Raw genomic sequence first — 23,242 nt, forward strand, 5'->3', positions numbered from 1 at the left:
CACCAGTCAAAATACGTGGGACCGCACTGACAGGATGCCAATCCATGGCCATAAAGTGCCGGTAGTACTAGAAACAGAATACACGCCAGTACATAGTCGGTCTGTCACAAGACATGTGAAAGGGCTGACGGCAACCAACAGAAGCACCCAAAACAGGACTACAGTAAGAATGATAGGCAGGTGGAAGACTGGAAGATACATAAGCAAACAGTGTGGACGCTAGAACCACACGAAGTGTAGCAAAAACCTTCCTGTAGGGTAGTGTGAGCAGCCTAGATGCGAGAGACACAATAGCAAAAAGGCAACTGACAAAAAGGGGCACCAGGCAAGCTGGATGCCCACATAAGAGCTCGTAGTACGGGCAGACCGGGTCAAGGACCACGGACACCGCATGAAGGAACTTTAACAGCACCATTTTGCTGTCTAACAGCACAGAGCAGATATAGAGGCAAATAAATATGCCCAGAAATTAAGCGTAACACAGAGGACGTGAAAAGTACCAACATTCATGAGGAAGCAGAAGTGGACAGAACAATGTCCAGACTTGTAAGCTAAATCAGCCCCTCACCCGGGAGGAGCTTAACGGTCCCCCGCTAGAAAGAGGAGGAGACAGAGCTAGGCACGACAGTAGGAGACAGTCAGGACCAACCGAATGGTCTAAAGATTCAAGAAGCGAGTATCCTAAAGAGAACACTCCCCTTGAGAGTGGTACAGCTGGAATCCAAGCAGAAGTGTTGAAAACACCTGTGCGAAAAGCAGCAGCGAATGCGTAAAAACTCCTGTTGTGAAAGTGCCCAGAAAACGAGGCCACAAGGCAAGGTACAGTAGAGAGGTACAGGGTGAAGACGCCACCTTCAAAGACAAGCCCAGGACCTAAGTTCCGCATTTGACTGCGTAATCCATTCCAAGTTATGGGAGATTTTGAGCAACCTGGGAGTAGATCGAGAGCTCTACACAGGATGCCAAAGCATGTGTGAGGTATGGCATTAATGGAGAGCTATCGGACTCATTCAGCATTGCAAAAGGCGTCAGACAGGGGTGCGTCCTTGCTCAATTCTTATTTAACATCTACACAAATGGACTGGAGCAAGCTATGCTGGTAGACAACAAGGATCTCCCCTGCATTAACACCCGACCAATCCCAGCACTATTATATGCTGACGATTCCGTCATTCTAGCGAGAACACCAAATCAGCTCCAATTCCAACTGGACAAGTATTGTCAATATATGCTTTCTCTTGGCTTAAAAGTAAATAAATCCAAGACTTTCGTTATGCATATTGGCAAGAAAGCTCAGAAATGCAAACCTCTCTATATTGACAATACTAGATTAGAAAACGCCAGGAAATACCCTTATTTGGGGATCCTTATCGATGATCAGATCTCCTGGAAACCTGCCATCACCAGTAAAAAAATGCAGTTTCAGCGCACAACAGCAGCGTTGACTTCTTTTTCCAGGAAGTTGGGCAAGCCCGCTCCTGCTGAGATACTTAAAATCTACCAAGCCAAATGTTTAAGTGTGGCTACTTATGGAGCGGGCGTATGGGGCTATGCTCCTGCTGGAGAGCTCCAAGTAACCGAAAACGACTTCTTGAAATATGTATTAGCTCTCCCTCGAAGTGCTCCTAATTACGGCAGTCATATCCAGCTCGGTTTGGATTATCTATCCGACACCATTAGATACCAACCGATCCTCCTTTGGCACCGTATATGGACCAAAGAGCAATGTCAGCTTTCCCGGTCGCTAATAACCGACTGTCTGTCATTAACCCACTGGAAAAAGATTCCATGGTTATTTTATGTTTTTAATTTTCTGAATGATTTGAACTGTCTAGCTTTATTCACCAATCCTCCCTCACTAATGGACATACCCAGAAAGACCTTGAAGAATCTATGTGTCACCCATTTAAGAGACCTTCGCATGTGCTCAGAAATTGGTAAACAATCAAATACCCAATTAATGGCGATTCAATCCTTCTCTGGCATACAACCTTATCTGTCTTTTTATTTGTCAAATTATGACAGATATGTTTTAACAAGATTTCGTTTTGATTCTTTTTATCGTCTTGTCTCGTTTCCTGAGCCCTTAGATTGGCAACGTGAATTAATTAGATGTCCCTGTGATGACTGTACTCCTCAGTCTACATTGCACGTAATTTTATTCTGTAGTTTCTACGAGACCCCGCGTAAATGCTGGCTGGTCCCACTCCTCCGACAAACAGGATTGAGAAGATGCAGACCTGCTCTTTTGGCACTACAGTTTTTAGACACCCAATTTGTCGCAAAATGTATAGCTTGCTTTTTAAAGGCATGTCTGAAAATTCGATCTCAATTAGCGGTTTCCGCATTGTAAATTTTATGTGCATAATTTCTATGTATATAATTTATATCCAACTGCCAATTATGGCATTATTGTATAGACGATTCTTTTTAAAGATTAATTTAATCTTTTCCTTATGTACTAGTCAATATTGTACTTATGAAAATTTTTATAAAATTGTTGCAAATATTTTCTATAATGTACTTTTATGATTGTAAAATCAATCGAAATAAAGTTTCTTTTTGACTTTGACAAGCCCAGTAAGGGCTGAAGTACAATTTTGTTTACCCCAACCCTTAAAGGGGAGGGAGTACCTGAATACCTGAATATAATAAACTAGCCTTATACATGCCGATCATGAGTACGTGCCATTTTCTCCTTGGAGTTGGATGGATGACTGGGATATATATATATATATATATTACAGGACTTTGTGACCTTAGCCTGGAGAGTAATACATTTCAACTAAAGCCTCTGAGCATGTGTCGGACCCATTTTTTTGTGGATATTGGTGTTTATGTGTGAGCGGTTACAGGCACCGCTGGACCGGCACGCCCTTTTGATCTGGAGCTTCGCGCAACGCCTGTGCAGTTTGGTATAGTGTGGAAGGACACAGCGCGACGCCCCCCTCCCCCGGAGGTCCAAGATACTCACCGGAGTCCGTGGCCGCATGGGGAAAAAGTAAGCAGCTGTTTGCTGTTTGAGGAGGCTCGAATTGATACTGTCATCCTTACTCCTTGCTCAGATCGCCGGGAGAGAAGTGCTTTCTGTGGCCGGCAGAGGTTGGGACACCACATGGTGAATGGAGAAGCTGTTCACTGTACCAGCATTCACAAACGGGGAGCATGGAAGAGCCGGCATGGATCTAAGCAGGACTGACAAGGCAGGAAGTTGTGGAGGGCAGGCCAGAGTGTTTGTTCCAATGAGCTACCAATTCCTGAGTCTTTAAAACAAGCCCCTAATTAATTTGACAGCACAAGGGAAGCGGGCACTGAGGAAAGCCGTCAGGCTCTAACGTGTCTGCCCAGCGTTTCACCGTAGTTTACAGGACTTTGTGACCTTAGCCTGGAGAGTAATACATTTCAACTAAAGCCTCTGAGCATGTGTCAGACGAATTTTTTAGTGGGTATTGGTGTTACACACACACCCACACATGTACGTATATGTGTATGTGCATATCTATGTATATATGTATATGTATACATATAATTTATGGATACTAACTGCGAGAGCGAATACATACAAGGTTTTTCCTTGTTGCAGTGTCTTGGGGTTCTTAACCCCAGATTCTGTCTCTCCCTCTCTCACTCCTTCTCTCTTTCTTTGAGAGCCTGCCCTAGGTTTGTGTCCGGCTTCTGCGGTATCCTTTGACCAATGTACTTATGTGTATGGCTGGTCACTATGACTACCTGGTGAACGTTCTGTGTCTTTCTGCTGCCGCATGTGTGCTCCACATGCTCCATTCAATGGGCTTTTGCATGTGTGTGGTGTGGCTCCCACGGTCCACACTGTCTGCATATGTGTATCCCTATTATCCACATACATGTATCTCCTTGTAGTCATGGTTTGTATATCTGGTGATATTTGTCGCTATACTTGTCACTCGTGCCATCCACTGTTATGCATGCTCCTTTGTACGATCTGACTCTGTCATACTGTTTTGTCCTTTCCCTGGGACTTTTATTTTTTGCAGGTCTGTGGGATCCCGTGCACAGTCCTGCTTCTAATTCTTCTTCCAGAAGCTTATGGATATTCTTCCATTGTGCACTGGCCTTTCTGGTTTCTGTGATTTACCTTCGTCCCTTCCTGGGCGGTGAAAGTCTTGTACTGTCCTCTGTCGGAATGTGGTGCAATTGCCTTTCCTTGTTCATGCTCCTTGTCAGAGCTTTGGGGTCTATTGTCAGCCACGCTTACACTTGCTGTCTCCACCTGTTTTAGTCAATCTTGATTGACGGATCAGTTCTCTTTGGTGGGGTCCAGTTGCGAAAGCTTTGGTATCTCTTCTAAGTTAAGGAATCTGCGGCTAGATATCTCGATCAGGTGAACAAGTTACTTACCTTCGGTAACCATGTATCTGGTAGAGATACAGCCTCCGACATGCAATCGAAAGACGGTGGCATGGAGGGAGTGGTAGTCTCGAAAGGGATGGAGTATCCCCTACTGACTATTTTTTAAAAGCCACCTGTCTGACGTGATTGATTGCCAGTGGGGGAGGTGATGGTGAATCCTACCGTCTACTGGTTGTTGATTACCCTGAAAGGTTGGACTAGGAAGGCTTGGAGGCTGTTGCCGGGCGCCCCTTCGTAGCCACGAAAGGGACGAAAAGCAGACTGGAGTGGATGAGAAGGTGCAGCAAGGCTCAAAGATCTGGCCATAGTCTGAGAATCTTTAAAGTGCTCTAGCTCCAAGTCTGCTTTGTCGTCAAAGAGGCGACAGCCATCAAAAGGCATGTCCATCATGGAAGACAGGAAATCCCCCGAAAAGCCTGATGTCCTTAACCAGGCGTAGAGCCGAAGGGCTTCCGACTTGGCAATTGTTCTGCCTAGTGATTCAGTGGTATCCAGTCCACATCTTATTGTGAATTTGGTTGCATCTCTCCCATCCACCACATCCAGGGAGAGAACGTGGGTTTCCCAAGGTGATCCAGCTTCTTGGATTCCCTATCTGGGTGAGCAGAAGGGAATGCACCCTTGGACGAAGAGACTTGGACCACCAAGCTCTCAGGGTAAGGGTGTTGGGTGAGGAAAACTGGGTCACCCTTGCCAGGCGAAGAGGGTGGGCGTTCGTCCTTTCCACAGGAGCCTCTGTGCTGGGCTTGGACCAGATGCCCAGAAGGACGTCAGTGAGGGTTTCATTGAAGGGCACCAGGGTTCGGAAGTGGATGCTGCAGGTTGAAGCAACTCTGTCAGACGGTTACTCATGACCACCACTGAAGGGAGTTCAAGGCACAAGACCTCGGCCGTCCTTCTCACCACCACAGCGTAGGACGCTCCCTCCTCAGTAGCCATGGTAGGGGAAGAAAGCATACCAAGTTCTGGGGAAGTGTCCAGACCACTGGCATCACTCAGGTCCTCTCTCCAGTCAGGCTCTTCCAGTTGGCCTGCTGAAGGGTCCAACGACCCATCCCAATCTTCATCACTACCTTCTGGGCAATAGTGAACACAAGGAATGAACAGGGGAACAAAAGTACCCTCCGGCGTCAGATCCGACGTCGATCTGGCTCCGGGTCCATCTCAGAAGTGAGGATGAAGACGGCATCTGCCGGGGGCACAGCCGGGGCCAGGCTTGGATCCGCGGGGCCCTCCAGCGCTGGGGCCAGAGCCTCCGGCATCGAAGGCCCAGGACCCCCGACCGGCTCTGTGGGGCCCGAAGGTGCGCCGACGGAGTCGAGTTGCCCAAAGATGCGATGGAGGACTTCGTAAAATGTACGAAGTTGGGCAGGGTGCGCTCCAGCTCTCAGAAATGGGGGGAGGCGCCGAGTCGTCCCTCAAGGAGGCACTGGAGACGGAGCCTTGGAGTGACAACACTCCGGGTCCCACGTCGTGTCAGCTGACCGATGGGGAGAAGGTGAAGTGCGCTGGTGCTTCTTTGCCTTCTTCTTGAACTTACCCGAAGACTTTGAGTGTGATGGAGTATGGGGCCTCTGCGAGCGGCCTAGAGATCTTCCTCTCGAACGAGATCAGGAGCGACGCGGACTGCTGGTCCTCCAAGAGCTTGTGGGACTGCTCCCGAAAAGAATTTGGATTCATGGCCCAGCAGTCGGAGCACAACTTTGGGTAGTAGTCGCGCTCCAGACACCAAAGGCACAGACATCAGCCTGTGACAGGCATTGCAAGGCTTGAACCCAGTCCGGCGTTGGGACATCACTCGTGCACCAGGAGTTCAAGATTGGAAATAAAAGTTGACAAAACGTCTAAAAAGTTTAGTCAAAAAGTGACTGAAGGGTAGCTCTCTCCGGATCTGCGCTAGGCTGGTGTGGAAAATGAAAGAACTGACGTCAGCGCGCAGGGGCAGCGCCATTTAGCAAAAAACCCATGTCGAACAACAGTTGAGACGTTAACTGAAGATGATGCAGCACCATCTCTGGAGACTTCGCCTTGAGCAGCCAGTCACCCAGATATGGGAATACCGGGATCCCCGGCCTTCTGAGATGAGCTGCAACCACCACCCTCACCTTTGTGAAGACGCACGGTGTGGAAGTAAGCCCGAACAGAAGAACCGCAAATTGGTAGTGTTGGGATCCCACTGTTTAACGGAGATAGACCGATGCAACTTCAGGATGGGAATATGCAAATACGCATTCTTCAAATCTATTGACCTGAGCTAGGGTCAACATCTTGAATTTCTCCTGTTTGAAGTAAACATTCAAAACCCTGAGGTCTAGGACCAGCCTACACCGACTGTCCTTTTTGGGACAAGAAATATATCGAGTAGCACCCCGACCCCTTTCCTGTTCTGTAACCATCTCTATTGCACCTTTCTGAAGCAAGGTTACAACCTCCTGTTGCAGGAGCAACAGATGGTCCTCCGAACACCAGCCCTGGCGAGGAGGATAAGGAGGGGAAAACTCCTGGAAAGGAAGGGCGTACCCATTTTCTACAATATTTAAAACCCAAAGATCTGATGTAACTGATTTCCAATTTTTTAGAAAATGCAACACAAGCCCTCACACGGGACCAACATGCTCCAAGATGGGGGGGTCTAGAGCTGCTTCCCTGTAGAACCTGTGGGGGGATCAGGAGAGGTGGAAGAGGAGGAAGAGGACTATTGCCGAGGGGCCCCCCGCAGACGTCCTCTTCCCTTGCCTCTATAAGACTTGTACAGTGGGTTCTGCTGCTGCTGTTGCTGCTGATGTCCTCGAAAGGAAGTCGCCTTTCCAAACCCACAAAATCAACTGTATCCATAGCCCCTAGGCTAGGACTGCAGGACTAAGGATCTCGCAGTAACCCTGCTATCCTTGAAGCGTTGTAGAGCAGAATCTGCCTTTGTCCCAAAGAGACTGGATCCATCAAAAGGAAGATCAAGCAGAGTTGCTTGCACATCCGGAGAAAATCCAGAAGATCTCAAACCAGGCATGTCTCCTGGTAGCCACTGAGGAGCCCATCCCTCTGGCGACTGAATGCCTGAAAGGCTACCGCTTGTGTATCAGCCAACACCTCCAAAAAATGACCTTGTATGTCATTAGGCAGTTTAGAAGCCACCTCTTTGGCCGAGTCCATCAAAGCATGGATATACCTTCCCTAAAGCATGCAGCGTTTGTTGATTTTAAGGCGATACTTGCCAAGGAGAAAACCTTTTTGGCTGATTGTTCAAGCTTTGTTATGTCCCAATCCCCCGGGGTGGTGGGGAAGGATCCTGCCGACTGTTTTGAAGAACATGAAGCATAAACCAACAAGCTCTCTGGTGAAGGGTATGATGTTAGAAAAGCTGAATCCCACAGAGAGGGCTTATAGTACCTTGTCAATGTTCTCGATAGTGCCGGAGCAGACATAGGCTTCTGCCACACTTCCAGAATTGGATCGGTTAAAGCCTCATTGAATGGTAGTAAAGGCTCAACAACTGAAGAAGACTACAGTCAAGATATTAGATCTAACCTCAGCTGTAGGCAATTGCAGATCCAACAGGTCAGCTGCCTTTCTGATCACAGCATGATAAGGAGCCACATCCCGAAAAGGCATTGTCTTTGGGGAAGAAAGCTCCCACTCAAAGGAAGTGTCCAAGCCACTAGCCTCCTGAAGGCCTTCATAGTCAAGTACAAAGTACAGAGTCAAGAATTTCCCCTTCTTCTGCTTGATCCTGCTGTCCCTGGTACTACTCTTCTTCCAGCAGCCTTGGGGCCTCTCTCCTGGAATGCATCTTCCGGATCGGCGTCAGCGCCGCCAGGCGGTTTCTCAGTGGCGGTCAGCGCCACCGCTCGAAGCCAGGAAGGCATCGGCCCAAAACCAGACAGTGTCGGAGATTGTGAAACCGGCATTGAGTATCTCTGTGCCGGGAGATGTCATGAAGGTGCCATGGGCATAAAGGGCACAAAAATTGCTTGGGCATATTGCTGGGGGACGCCCAAATTGAAAGCAAGTGGACCCACGGGCCAGCCGGTGCACCGGATGGGTTAACCGCTTTGGCAAACATGCCAAACATGCCAAACATCGTATTTAGAAAAAACGTTGGATCTGCATCTGGACCCGGAAAAGGTGGACAAGGACCTGGAACTGCCTGGTCTGGATCCAACAGAGGCCGTGTGGCGGGCTGTGGCGTCGGGGACACCAGAGCAGGTGAAGCCGGAGGAGCAGGAGACGACTCCCTGGGCACCGGCGAATCCCTTGGCACTGAAGAATGGACCGGAGTAGCCTGCGGAGAAGGAGAAGGTGAGATATCGTCTTTACCGTGATGCCGCTGAACAGGAGAAGTCAGCCTCGAAGACTTGCCTTTTAAAGACCAACGTCGGGATACTTGACAACGTTTCTTTTTGTGCTTCTTCGATGACTGTGCGGGGTCGTCGACTTCGACTTGGATCTTTTACAGCCTCTTTTGTCCTTTCTCGCCCGGACCATGAATAGCTTCACCTGTCGCTCTTCAAGTGCCTTCGGATTCATCCTCCGACAAGATCAATATCCTTCAATGTCATGATCCGACGACAGACACCAAAGGCAATCTTCTTGGGGGTCCGTTGGGACATATGACCCCCATACTCCCTATAGGGCTTGAACCCTGACTTCTTTTGTGCAGCCATAGCACAGCTACACAGAAACAGGTAACTGTAACAAAGTAATATCCAAAGGAAATGGAGAGTCCCCAAAAAAATGTTAACCGTGCAGAAAAAAGGGAACTGATGTCAGCACGCCAACTTGGTCTTCTTATGGCTCCGGTGAAGTCACACAGAGTCGCGAGCGGAGCCGTGCTATTGTGACGCCCTCGTCGACATGGGAGCGCTATAAAAAAGTTTCTGTGAAATGCTGGCCCAGGGAAAATTCAAAGGGTGAGGAATCCACAGGCAGATGTATCCATCAGAAAAAGTTATATTTTTGTACAAACAATTGGTCTTGGATTCAGTCTTTGAGTGTGCGCAATCGTTTCTTGCTTGATTGTGTACAACAAATGCTTAACACAGCCCTCTGATAAGCCTGCCTGTTGACCACACTACCACAAAAGAGATTAAGCTATTATCTACTTTAACCTGGCCTGTTTCCCCAGCAAGAGGCAGGAGGTAATCAGACCCAATAGCCTCAGTGTCAGTTGCCCTAAGATCCAAGACTACTGCTGAAACGCACAAGTTACTTACCTTCGGTAACGATATATCTGTAAGAAACAGTAGTTAGTATTAGATTCCTTACCTTAGAATACCCCCAGGCGTCAGACTGAATCCGGAAATGTTTGCGTAGCAGTACCCTTGCGCGTCGGTAGGCGTAGTCTGCGGCTCAGCGTCCGTCGTCGGCGCCGGGATGACGTCGCCGGAGTACTTAGACGCCGCCCTCGCACGCTGACTTCAGTTCTTATACACAGCTTTTCCACGCCAGAAAACGCAGAGCCATGATAAAAACTAACACTGGTGCCATAAAAACTAGGGCCCTGAAAGGGATGACCTTAACCCTAGATATCGGTTCGCATAACGGGGAGGATGGGTGGGGCGGTAAGGAATCGAATACTAACTACTGTTTCTTACAGATATATCGTTACCGAAGGTAAGTAACTTGTGCATCTGAAAGAAACAGGTTAGTATTAGATTCCTTACCTTAGAATAGATACCCCAGCAATACCAACCCCGGTGGTGGGTCTGCGAACCAATGACCACACGAGAAAGTCCTGGAGAATGGAACCGCCGAAAAAGCCATCTCTCCGGACTTGGCTGTCCAGGCAGTAGTGTCTTGCGAACGTGTGCAGCGAGGCCCACGTAGCTGCCTCACAGATGTCCTGCAAGGGGACTCCCCGGCCCAGGGCAGTAATAGCCGCCGTGGCCCGTGTGGAATTGGCACGAAGCCCCACGGGAGGCTCCTTTTGAGCCAAAGAGTAACAAGCCTTGATGCACAAGACGACCCATCGGGAAATGGTTCATTTGTGCACCGCCCGTCCCTTCTTAACGCCCACGTAATCAACAAAGAGTTGGTCATTGTAGGAGAGTAGGGTCTGCTTCCTATGGTCACCCCCACTTTTTGCTTCTCTGGTTTTCGACTTAGTTGTGGCTGTGGGCCTGCTAATCAGACCCACAGCCCAGATGCACTCTCTCTAAATTTACACCATGTACTCCAAGTACATCCACAATTGGGAATTGGTTCACCTTATCCGCCCCTGTACAAGTGTACCATAGGTACCCAGGGCATAGGTGTGACCAAGGCCTACCAGGGGCTGCAACATGTATTATGCCACCCCTGGCTGGCCACTCAAATAGACACAACTGGCTGATCACTCAGCTGGGGCAAGGTCGTGTAATCACCACTTGCTTAGGTGTAGTATTCCTATACCTACTTATATATAGACACATAATAACCTGTGAGTCACTCCTATGGCAGGCCTTAACAATCCTGGAGGCAGAGTGCTTGGTTATGTGTGAGATGGCGCTCTAGAATGAGCTGAGCCTGTCTGCAGCTTTCGGAACCATGTCCTTATAGCTGTTCTATGATATCGCCATACCATATACCATTAAGTGCATTATAATCCTCGCGGTTAATGCTAACTTTGGTTTGGCTTTATCCAAACATGTCGTGTAAGGTGTCAACCGCTTTGGAATACTAACCCCTCGCCAATTCTGTCCATGTGGGGTGGCATTCCACCATTCTAGAGGGAGAAGATATGTTGTTGCTGACTATCCCGGTTAAAGTTAACCAGAGCCCCAGCGTCACAAAATGGACGCTGCTGCCACCGACACAAGTCTGACCTCCTGCTGCTGGGAGTCCTTCCAGTCACGGAGGTTTGGACAATAGGTTTCCTGCCTGGGGAGGTGCGAGCACCATCCCAGACAGGACTCTGTGTATTGGGACAGGGAGGGCTGAATAGAATGAGACACTGCCTGGAGCACACTAGGTGCTCCATGCATACCCCAGTTCAAATCGGTTGCTGGGGTACTCCAGCCCCAGCTCTGGCGCGAAACTGGACAAAGGAGAGGGGGTGTAACCACCCCCCTTCCTGGTCCCAATCATAGGAGGGACCTCGTAAGTAATCCAGCCCCTTATAGTTGTATAAAGGTAGGAGCTGAGTCTGGAGACTTTAGATTAATCCTGAACCGAAACTTGAAACGAAACTCTGGACCTTCGACGTTCTGCTGAAGCTGAAGACTGAAGAATCTCCCTTGTGGCCAAGGAGTGACCACCCTGGGCAACCAGGCACCATCCAGCAAATCAACCGGTTGCTTTGTCGACGTTCCCGCCGGAACCCGAGCACAGTGCCTGACAAGATCCACACTTCCAGACCTCTCTAACCCTCTCTTCACGACTGCAGCATAGCTGGGATCCGTGGAGGCGGCGAGACACATGGGACCGGACATCTTGGAAAGCTTGCAACTTGCTACCTGTGCAGCTCCTGAGGTACCCTCGAAGCTGTGCACTGGGGATTGAGAAACCCCGATCCCGAGCTCCATCTGCGACGAAGATCAGCCCCCCACACTCCACGAGTTCTGCGTGGGGCCCTTCTGCTTTTGTTCTGCTCGACGCGTTGTCCGGTTGCTGGCCCGTTGGCTAGTTGCCTCTGTGACGACAATCCTTTTGAACCACATCGCTGGTCTGGTTGCGCCAGACTGGCCCTTGTTTCCCTGCAAAGGTGAAGCACCTCAGACCATGCTGTTCTGCGCCAGAAGCCTTTGTTGTATCCTGCGTGGGTTGCCTTTGCCAAGGCTTGTTGACTCCAATCCGGAAATCGACCCCTCCATCTGCGAGATCCTTCGTGGGACTGTCCGTCTCCAGCACCTGGTCGTCGTCTCCTGGTCCACGTGGCTGCCAAGACAAGCTTCAAGACAGCACCTGATTGCTCCTCGACGTCGTCTGGTTCCTTCCTGGTTCCACCCGGTCACTGGCTAGTGACACAGACTCTGTCCCCTCTGCTTTCAGGTCCTCTTCATCCTCGATCCACCCTTGGATCCACCCGGACATCTTCCTCCTGGTCGCCTGCAGCCTCTTACTTCAGGTCTCCATAGGATTCAACGACGAAATCCGACACATCTTCACACCTATGCACCCGCCGTCCATGGGTGAGGTAACGCGAGTACTTCGGTGCTCCCAAGGCTATTGACTATCCAAGTGTCTAAGTCTTTAGTTGTTTCCTCCTAGCTAATCCTTCTAAATCTAACTTCTAAGTTCCCATTGACTTTGCATTGAATCCCGCGTGTGTGTAAAGACACTGCATGCGCCGCCTGTGGGCCTCCTACTTCTAAACTATTGTTAAGACAGTGTAGCCCCAGCGATTCCCTAGGCCCCAGGCCTTTCCTTTTCTCGTGACGTGGTAATTATACCACTTTCTTTGTATATGGTTTGCTTCGCCCCTAGGGCCTAACAGTAAATTGTGCAACTGAACGTATAATAATAAGTGTCTTGTTATGTGCTTTGGCCTCTGATCTCATAAAGAGTTCAGAGGAGTGTGTTTAGAATAAATACATATATATATTTTATATATATCCTGTGTGGTGTCCTTTTATTTGGTATTCAAGGGGTTACATATGGTAAAACAGCTGGCTTTACACGCCCTCAAGAGTCTTTTAGACTAAGACTGCTCTGTCCATGCTACCACTAGGATAGCAGGTCTATAAGGTTGACCTTACAATCACCACCAAAAGGGTTGTTTGGACTGGTGCAAGGTGATCACTAGAATAGTGAACATCATATACCAGGCCAACTTCTCACAGCCAGGACCTGAGCAAAAGTCAGTATCTTGAACTTCTCCTTCAGGAGGAAGCAGTTGATGCTCCGGAGGTCCAAGATAGGGCGTAGGCCTTCTTTGCCCATCTTGGGTACCAGAAAGTAGTGGGAATAGCAACCACGTCCTACTTCTGGCCCAGGAACGTGCTCGACGGCCCCTTTGGCCAAGAGAGCCGCATCTTCCTCCTGCAGAAGTTGCAAGTAATCCCCCGACATGCGGTGGTACTGTGGTGGCATGGTTGGAGGGGTCGCCTCTAAGTGGAGGGAGTAGCCCCTTCGGACGATTTGCAGCACTCACCTGTCCGATGTGATGGTACGTCAGTGGGGGAGGTGATGGCGAACCCTGCCCCGCACTGGGGTCGAATGGGCCTGAAAGCTTGGACTAGGGCGGCTTTGAGGCAGATGCTGCGGGAGCGGTGTGGATTGACCTCGCCGTTGTCCCCCGGCACCGCCACGGCGGTAACCACGTCCGCGACCGCGTTGAGGTTAGTTCTGCGGCCCGTGGCTAGCTGGACGTGAGGGGGCGCCCCTCCCTTGGCCACTAAAGGAGCGAAAAGCTGAAGTTTGCTGGCGTTGGCCGAGGCCCACAGACTTGGCCGTAGCCCTGGAGTCCTTGAAACGCTCCATTGCACTGTCCGCCTTTTCGCCAAAGAGGTGACTACCATCAAAGGGCATGTCCATGAGTGTTACCTGGACATCCCTAGAAAAGTTGGCGGCGAACCGCCAACGTCGTTGCAATCGCCCTACCCAGCGAGTCTGTGGTATCTAGTCCACAACGTAGAGTAGCGTGCTGCACCCCGCCCTTCTGCTAGGGCTTGGGTAAGCTTTGCCCGGGCCGCCTCCGGGCACTGCGGCAGCACTTCCGCAACCGTATCCCACAGAGAGTGGGTGTAACGGTCCAAAAGGCAGGCGGTGTTGACAGACCGCAGCCCCAAACTTAGGGAGGAGAACAGTTTCTTGCCAAACTGATCTTACCTTTTGGATTCCCGATCCGGGGGAGCGGTCGGGAATGCGGTCGGGAGGTGGAGGCCTGGATCACCAGGCTCTCAGGGGTGGGGTGAACGGACAGGAAGCTGGGGTCGCCCGGAGCCGGGCGGTGGCATCGGGCCACGTTCTGATCTACAGAGAGTCCTGTAGAGGGCTTGGACCAGGTGCCCAGCAGAACGTCAGTGAGGGCTTCGTTAAACGGCAAGAGAGGCTCCGAGGAGCTTGCCTGCGGTTTGAGCACCTCAGTGAGGAGGTTAGTCCTCACGGCCGCGACAGGGAGCTCAAGAGCCAAGGCCTTGGCCACCCTTGTCAACATCACGCTGTAAGCAGCCCCCTCCTCCGTAGCCACGGTAGAAGGGGAGACAAATCCAGTGTCGGGCGAAGTTTCCAGACCACTGGCCTCCCCCAGCTTGTCTGCCCAGTCCTGGCTTAACTGGCACTGCAGTGCCAGAGGGTCCTCAGACCCCTCCCAGTCCTCCTCGTCCTCCATCTCCTGATAGGGTAAAAAGATGGAGCCGGATTGTCGGTGAAAGGTTCAGCTGTCGGCGTCGAAGCCGGCGAGACGCAGTATCCAGACCGGGGACGACGCCGTCCGGGGACAGTGTCGGGGGCGACACCCTTGGTGACGACGCCAGAGGAGAGGTCGTAGGGTCGACCGGCGTCACCTGGATCCTGAGGGGCCCTGCGGCGTCGGGACCGGAGTCGTCGATGGCGCCGGGACCGAAGCCCCTGCCGGGGCCGGAGCCGCCGGCCCGCTTGGGCTCCCAGACAGATCTGCGGGGCCCGAAGGCGCCTCGGCGGGATCCGGCGGAGGGAAGCGCGACCTCATGGCTGTGAGGAAGGTGCTGATCTCCTCCGGCGTCGCATGCAGCCCAGGGACCGGCAGGTGTGGAGCTGGACGTGGTGCTTGCGGCTCCGGCGGAGCCGGTGTCGCCCGAACCCCCGGCCGTATCGTGCGAGCGTCAGGGGGAGTCGGAAAAGCGATGTCGCTTCTTCGACTTCTTGTGCCTCGACTTACCTGAGGACTTGGAGCCCGACGAGTGGTGTTGACTCGCCGAGCTATGATGACTGTGGCCCTGCGACCGGTCCCTCGACCTCCTCCTGGCCCAGGACATCGAGCGGCCCAGGACATCGAGCGGCGCGGGGTCGACTGCTGGAGCTCGAGACGTTTAGGGGCCGCTCCCGCCTAGCCTTCGAGGTCAAGGCCCGGCAGTCGGAACACGACTTGTCATCGTGGTCGGCCCGAGACAATAAAGGCACAGACTGTGGGGGTCGGTAACCGACATCAAGCGGTTACAATGTCACAGGGTTTGAACCCGGGCATCCCTGCGCGGAAAAAAAGAAGAACTGATGTCAGCATGCTAGGGCGCCGTCTAAGTACTCCGACGATGTCATCCCGGCGACGACGACGGACGCGGCGCCCCAGACGCCACCTACCGACGTGCAGGGGGACTGCTACGCAAAACCTTCCCGGATAAAGTCTGATGCCTGGGGATATTCTAAGGTAAGGAATCTAACACTAACCCGTTTCTTTCAGATTCAATTTTTGGTTAACCGCATATGAACCTATGATGATTTTTCTAGTCAAATGTTAAATCATTAACAGAAGTAGTAATTGGTTGTTGTTTCATTGTTGTTTACAGTGACCCCTGATGAAGGGTGCCTGCTGCCCGAAATGCATTGGGTTTAGAGAATAAACACTGCCTTTTAAATGAACTCTGCATCTATCGTGTTCTTACAAGAGGTCCAGAGGGGCACAGTTGGAACATAAGAAATGTGGAAAAAGGCACAGAAACCTGTGTGTGGATTTAAATATTAAGATGTAAAATGAAAAGAGGAGTAAAAGGTGGACTAGGTGGAATACAGTGATGAATGTGGAATAATGAAAAATTATCTTTTATTCTGCATGGGGGTAATTCTAAGGTAAGGAATCTATAACTAATAGTCTGTTTCAGATACATGAAATTCTTGTTTCTACTTGTGGAGGTTCAGAGAGAATTGCATTTTGCGTAGTTGGGACACTTCTAAATTCAAAGAATCATGCACTCCTTCCAGGGACACATTCTTAAATGCAGCATCTTGCACTGATAATCTCAGGTCTCTACTACATCTCAAAGGTTTTTCCTTTTGACTGTAGGAAAGCAAATATGGAAACATTCATTTTGCATACCCAGAGACACTGCTCCGTTGCCTTCTTTTAAAGCTGTAAAGATTTTCAGAGAAATGTTAAGTGCCTGCAGATCTATGAAATAAGAAAATATCTGGGGTAGAAACCGCATATTGCATTATTCTCTTGGAACCTTCTGTTTAACATGCTTCTAAATCATCTGAGATGCATCTCCCAGAAACTCTTCTCTAAGGTTTAGTGTGGCCCTTAGAGACATAGGTTGGAAAGCTGATGGAAAACTCATGCATGGAACTGTATAGTCTTTTTCAAAATTGGCAGGATAGAGTGGTCTGTGATCAATGTCAGACTTCCATCAACCTCCCTTCAATTGGCGGGGTGTAACGCAAGGTGCTTATCAGGGCAGATTGATTTGCACTTCAGAAAAGAATGCAGACACAAACAGGGCCAGTTGATACATTGGCACATGTAAAGGCTTCCATTGACCAATATGTCCTCTTCTTTTACTTCTTTTCTGAAGAAAGATGATGTCTATTTCTGTATTCACCTGAGGGTCTAGACCTTTTTATATTGTGCCTTTTGTAACCTTTCCCTTCAGAGGAACTTCTTTGAGAGGTCTGATTCATTTATAGAAAGGAATAAGTCTAGTTACCACTCCATGTAGCCTCCTACCATATGAGACAAAACTGGGTGTGTGAACCCCAGGCTTAATCTCATTCTTATGTCTAATCTTAGAGATCTTCTTGCAATTATTGGCTAAAATTAATGGGACACACAAATCATCTACTACAATTGTTGGAGTCGAACTTGGACACAAATGTCTTACCCTTGCTTAAGCAATTAAATCCCAAAGGCTTTTTGTTTATGCTGGTAAGGGAACCTATTTTCATTATAAGTGACTTTATTTATCCCTGTTTGGTGTTGTGCAATGCCACTATGATATGTCTCAAGTTGAAATCTTGACACCATGTAGGATGTATCTGGGGAGTTTCAAAGATAAAGGTCCTGCAGAGAGAATAATAATCCATTAGAAGAAATCTGAATATACTGATGCTGTCAACAAAAAGTGAAATGGTTTCATTAGCAGCTCCAAAGATGTTAAGACATCAACAATGGAGCTCCATCCCTGAAAATGGGATCACAAATATTGAAGTTTAGAATATATTGACATGGCCCTAATCACTGTTGGCATGGCTTCTGTGATACACATAAAGATATCTGACCATGCATGGCTGCAATTTACTGAAGCCTGGTAGATGCAGGAGAAGAGGAAAGCAGTAAATTAAAAGGAGAAAGCAAGCGGACCCCATATAAAAGACTAATAAAAGAAAAAAACTGCAGAAACAAGATCAATCTCAGCTCCTCTTTCCCCTTACAAGTGTTCCCCAATTATACAGTGAATCCCATTGCCGCGCTGTGACAAAAGGAAGAGGGTATGTGGTGGCTGACAATCTCAGACAAAGCAGCAGTAGGGTTATCTCAAACCCCATTATGGCCTGTGGTGCTTAGCAACCATGAAGGAAGGGAACTACATCAAACCAGTGCAGCAGTGGACAATGAGTTACAGAAGCGCGTAGTCAGTGGAGTCGAAAGTATCCAATAGGGCCCAGATTCAGATACGTTTTTGCCAACTACCAGGTATATGGAAACATTTTTAAATAAGAGTCATATATTGAGAGAATTAAGAATGCCTCTTTAGGTGGTAGCCATCCAGCAGCTATCTTTTAGTGCCCCTACTTCTTTCTGGTGTGACACACTTATCCGTCTTTAATTAACTTATTTTCAAGAGATTCACTATCCCAATCAAATGGTCAGATGAACTTAGTGTTTGTTTTGATGTACCATACCATGAGCCAGTCCATGAATTCCAGCAACAAGGTGCTCGCCACTCGTTGCGGCATGGTATCGAATGTATTCTCTTTCAGATTGATGCCTGTTATCCATTGTCTTTCCCAAACCATCTGAAAGCGTCCCAGCAAACTGCAGAAGAACAGAACAGCGTTCAAGTAAAGAGACAGAATTGCAGCTTAGGATACACAAAAAATCTCTGCTAGAATAGAATTAAATAACGAATTATCAGAAGATCACATTTATAACACTATAAAGTGGAGAATCTGCCATAAATAAATCAAAACATTATAGTCTGTTATGAAACCTATCGCAAAAGTTACTACTTCTGTAACGATATATCTGTAACATACATTAGTTAGTTATAGATTCCTTACCTTAGAATATCCCCAGGCATCAGACTGGATCCGGAAAGTTTTCGCTAGCAGTACCTCTGCGCGTCAGTGGGTGGCGTTGTGCGGTGCCGCGGCCGTCCCTGGCGTCGTAAGCGCCGAGATGACGACACGGAGACTACTTAGGCGCCACCCATGCGCACTGACGCACAAGTTACTTACCTTCAGTAACGATTTATCTGTAATTTATTTATTTATTTATTTTTGACATTTTTAAAGCGCACTGTTACCCAAAGGTGTCCTGGCGCTGGCTGATCACTAGTGGGAGGGCAGGGAAGTTAGCAAGTGAAAAGCCACGTTTTAAGGGCCTTCCTAAACTTGAGCAAGTCGGGGGTCAGTCTGAGACTTGACGGCAGCGCGTTCCATGCCTTGGCGGCACCTAGGGATAGAGTTTTGCCTCCCCAGCGAGCTTTCCTTGTTCTGGGGACGACAACTAGCCCCTGCTCAGCTGATCGTAGAGCTCACGCTGGCTTATACCACTGGAAGAAAGGGGTCAGGCATTGGGGGCCCAGGCCATGCAGCGCCTTGAAGGTCACACAAAGTGACTTAAACAAGATTCTTTTCCGCACTGGCAGCCAGCGTAGCTTTACAAGGTCCTTGGAGATTGAGGCAAACTTAGGAGTGCCTGTGATCAAGCGTGCTGCTGCATTCTGCAGGATTTGAAATGTATCTAGAAGTCCCTGCTGGGCATTCAGAAATAGGGCGTTGCAGTAGTCTAATCGGGACATCACCAGTCCGGTCACTACTGTCTTCTTATGTTCCGCCGGAAGGAAAGGCAAGACTTTCCGGATGGTTTTAAGCACGAAATGGGTGGCAGAGGACAGTGCATTGATTTGTGGCCTGAAGGACAGAGAATCGTCCATCAGGACGCCCACATTTGTTACCTTTGCCACTGGGAAGGTGGGGACCCCATTTCCTCTGGCCACCAACGAGGTGACCAAAAATTGTCTTTTGCCCCAAACAGTAGCACCTCTGTTTTTGCAGAGTTGAATTAAAGGCGGTTTCCTGCCATCCAGCTGCTCACCTCCCGCATGCAACATCTAAACCGATCTGCTGTGCTGTCCAGCTCTCCCTGGCGCAGTGACACCACGATCTGTGTGTCGTCGGCGTAGGAAGTAATTACTGGCGCTAGGGTTGAGACGTAGACATTAAAAAGGGTCGGACTCAGGGAAGACCCCTGGGGGACTCCGCAGGGGAGCACATATGGCTCAGACTCGAAGTCCCCCAATGGCCACTGCCTGAGTCCTCCCAGATAGGAAGGCTTTCAAGATGTCGAGTGCCTTTCCCTGTATCCCACTGGCCCTCAACCGGTCCACCAATAGTTTATGGTGGATCGTATCGAAGGCTGCTGATAAATCCAGTAGGATCAGGGCGGCTCTGCCCCCCGCGTCCAGCACCATTCGTATGTCTTCGGCTGATTTTATCAACTGCGATTCTGTGCTGTGTCCAGCCCTAAATCCATGTTGGGATGAGTCCAGCCTCTCTCCTGACCCTAGGAAGGTGCTAAGCTGTGTGTTTAGTATACCCTCCATGATTTTAGCGGGGAGGGGGAGTCTGGCGATGGGACGGAAATTATTCAAATCGGTTACATCTAGGTTGTTTTTTTTTAGCAAGGGCAGGATGGAAGCTTGTTTCCAGCGCAGGGGAAATTCCCCCTTATCCAGCATGACATTGAATAGGGGGGTGAGCCCAGAAGCAATGGTTGCAGGAGCCAGTTTAGCAATCATGGCTGGGCAAGGATCGTGAGGGGAACCTGATTTTATTCTCATAAGCCGACTTGATACCTCCTCCTCACTGATGGGGGGGGAATTTGTCTAGGGATTAAAGTTTCCAGATGGTCTCAAGGTGAGTGTCAGGGGGAAGGTATGAGGCGTTGGACAAGAAACAGTAGTAGTGATAGATTCCTTACCTTAGAATTAACTCCAAGCATAAGACTGGATCCGGAAAGTTTTTCGTCAGCAGGACTCCGGCGCTTTGATAGGTCATGCGGCTCCGCGTGCGTCGGCGCCATGATGACGTTGTCGGACCTACTTAGACGCGCCCATGCGCGCTGACGTCAGTTCTGTACACGACTTTCCGCGCCAGGAACGCAGAGCCATGCAAGATACTGACCACTGGTGCCATGATACTAGGGCCCTGAAAGGGATGACCTTAACCCTAGAAATCATTTAGCAGAATGGGGAGGATGGGTGGGGCGGTAAGGAATCTATCACTAGTAATGTTTCTTACAGATCTATCGTTACCGAAGGTAAGTAACTTGAGCATCTGAAGGAAACACGTAGTGATAGATTCCTTACCTTAGAATATATACCCCAGCAATACCAAACCCGGTGGTGGGTCTGCGAACCAAGATCACACCAGAAAGTCCTGGAGAACAGAACGGCCAAAGAAGCTGTCTCTCCGGACTTGGTTGTCCAGGCAGTAATGCTTGGTAAACGTGTGCAGCGAGGCCCTCGAAGCTGCCTGACAAATGTCCTGTAAGGGAACGCCGCGTCCCAGAGCAGTAGTGGCTGCCGTCGCCCTGGTAAAATGGGCACGCAGCCCCACCGGAGGCTCTCTTTTAGCCAAGGAATAACAAGCCTTTATGCACAGAACGACCCATCGAGAAATGGTCCGTTTGTGCACCGCCCGACCTTTCTTAGCGCCCACGTAGCCAACAAAGAGTTGGTCATCCACCCGGAACTATTGTGTGCGCCTCAGGTAGAAAGAGAGTGCACGTTTTGGGTCCAGACGATGGAGCCTCTCTTTCTTTTTAGAAGGATGCGGAGGCGGAAAGAAGGGGAGCAAAGTGATGGTCTGCCCGATGAGAAAGGCAGTGACAACTTTTGGCTGAAAGGCAGTGACAACCTTTGGCAAAAAGGAAGGACGAGTTCTCAGAACAACTTTGTCCGGATGGACAGAAAGAAAAGGTGGTTTTGAAGAAAGAGCCTGGAGCTCACTCACTCTTCTGGCAGAGGTGATGGCAACCAGGAAAAAAGTCTTTAGAGTTAGAAGACGAAGAGGGCAGTTATGAAGTGGCTCAAAGGGAGCGCACATCCGAAGGGTAAGAACTAGATTCAAGTCCCACTGAGGCATCACGAACGGAACAGGAGGAAACATGTGTGTGATGCCTTTCAAGAATCTATTTACCACAGGGGACTTGAAAAGAGAAGGCTGATCAAGGGAGCCTGAGGAAGGTGGAAATGCCCGAGAGATAGCCCTTGATAGTGCCCAGAGCAGAGCCCTGCTGGGCCAAAGAAAGAAGAAAAAGAAGAACCTCTAAAAGAGGGGGAGAAAGGGTAGCCACAGCCTTTACTGTGCATCATGCAACAAATGTATTCCACCTACAGGCGTATACAGTTTTTGTGGAGGGATGCCTGGCCCAAGTTAACATTGCAGACTTCAGGAGGCAGGTCGAAAGACGTCAACTGCCGCCGCTCAATCTCAACGCAAGGAGGTGGAGGCTGGACATGTTCGGGTGGAGGACCGTCCTCTGTTGCTGCGACAGAAGATCCTCCCGAAGAGGCAGACGGATCGAAGGATCGATGCTCATACTGAGTAGCTGGGGGTACCATACTCTTCGAGCCCAGTCCGGAGCCACCCGAATAACTTGGGCCCGGTCGCACCTGATCTTCTTCAGCACTCTGGGCAGAAGTGGTATAGGCGGGAAGGCGTACAACAGACCGCAAGTCCACTCTAAACGAAAAGTGACGCCGAGCGAGTGCCGCTTTGGAAATTCCAAAGTGCAGAACTGAGGACATTGCGCGTTCTCTTCGGTGGCGAACAGATCTAACCAAGGCTCTCCCCACTGCTGAAAGAGACCTTGCGCCACGTCCGAGTCCAGATGCCATTCATGATCCAACATGCACCGACGGCTGAGTTTGTCTGCCCTGGCGTTCAGAGAACCTGCCAGGTGTTGAACCACCAAGGTAATGCCTTGATGTTCCAGCCATGTCCAGAGGCGCAGAGCCTCCTGGCATAGGGTCCAGGACCCCACCCCGCCTTGTTTGTTGCAATACCACATGGCGGTGGTGTTGTCCGTGAACACCTGCACCAATCGGACAGAGGGAAAGAATGCCTTCAGTGCACGTAGGATCGCCCAGAGCTCCAGAAGATTGATATGGAGCCTGGACTCCGCCGGAGACCAGAGGCCTCTGATCTCCGCCTCTCCTATATGGCCACCCCATCCCAGGAGAGACGCATCCGTCACCACTGTGTTCTTTGGTTGGGGAAGGGAGAGGGATCTGCCGCTGACCCAATGTTGGTTCGTGAGCCATCACTACAACTGTTGAGCAGTGCCCTCCGAGATCTGGACGTACTCGGACAGGTCCCCTCGATGCTGCGCCTACTAGAACTTTAGGTCCCACTGCAGAGCCTGCGTATGCCATCTGGCATGATTGGTCAGCAGGATGAAGGAGGCCATGATTACCAGCAGCCTCAAGGTCATCTTCCCCGAAACCTAGGACAAGAGCCGAAAGATTGGAATCATAGCCCGAATGTCCCGGACTCGCTGTTCGGGAGGATAAACTCGAAACTGCGCCATGTCCAGAACCGCTCCGATAAAGAGGAGCTTCTGAGAGGGAACCAGGTTGATGGAGAACCCCAGCAAATGCAGGAGGTTGGCAGTAGTCTGGAGGTGGGAGACGACTGCCTGGGGCGAGCCCGCCTTCAACAGCCAGTCGTCGAGATAGGGTAAGACTGAAACCCCTGATCTGCTCAGATGAGCTGCGACTACCGCCATCACTTTCGTGAA

The 23,242-nt window shown here is 49.9% G+C and overlaps 1 protein-coding gene across 2 annotated transcripts in view; it reads right to left on the minus strand.

The window, feature by feature from the left end:
• The window catches only part of VPS13D (vacuolar protein sorting 13 homolog D), a 2,979,414-nt gene that overhangs the window by 216,442 nt on the left and 2,739,730 nt on the right, over nucleotides 1-23,242 (minus strand). For both annotated transcript variants that reach the window (XM_078642819.1, XM_078642818.1), the window contains one exon: nucleotides 18,118-18,250. In XM_078642819.1, the coding sequence (XP_078498945.1) occupies nucleotides 18,118-18,250 (133 nt within the window). The remainder of the gene's footprint in view (nucleotides 1-18,117; nucleotides 18,251-23,242) is intronic.

This window comes from Lissotriton helveticus, chromosome 5_1 (assembly GCF_964261635.1).
Source record: "Lissotriton helveticus chromosome 5_1, aLisHel1.1, whole genome shotgun sequence".
Lineage (NCBI taxonomy): Eukaryota > Metazoa > Chordata > Amphibia > Caudata > Salamandridae > Lissotriton > Lissotriton helveticus.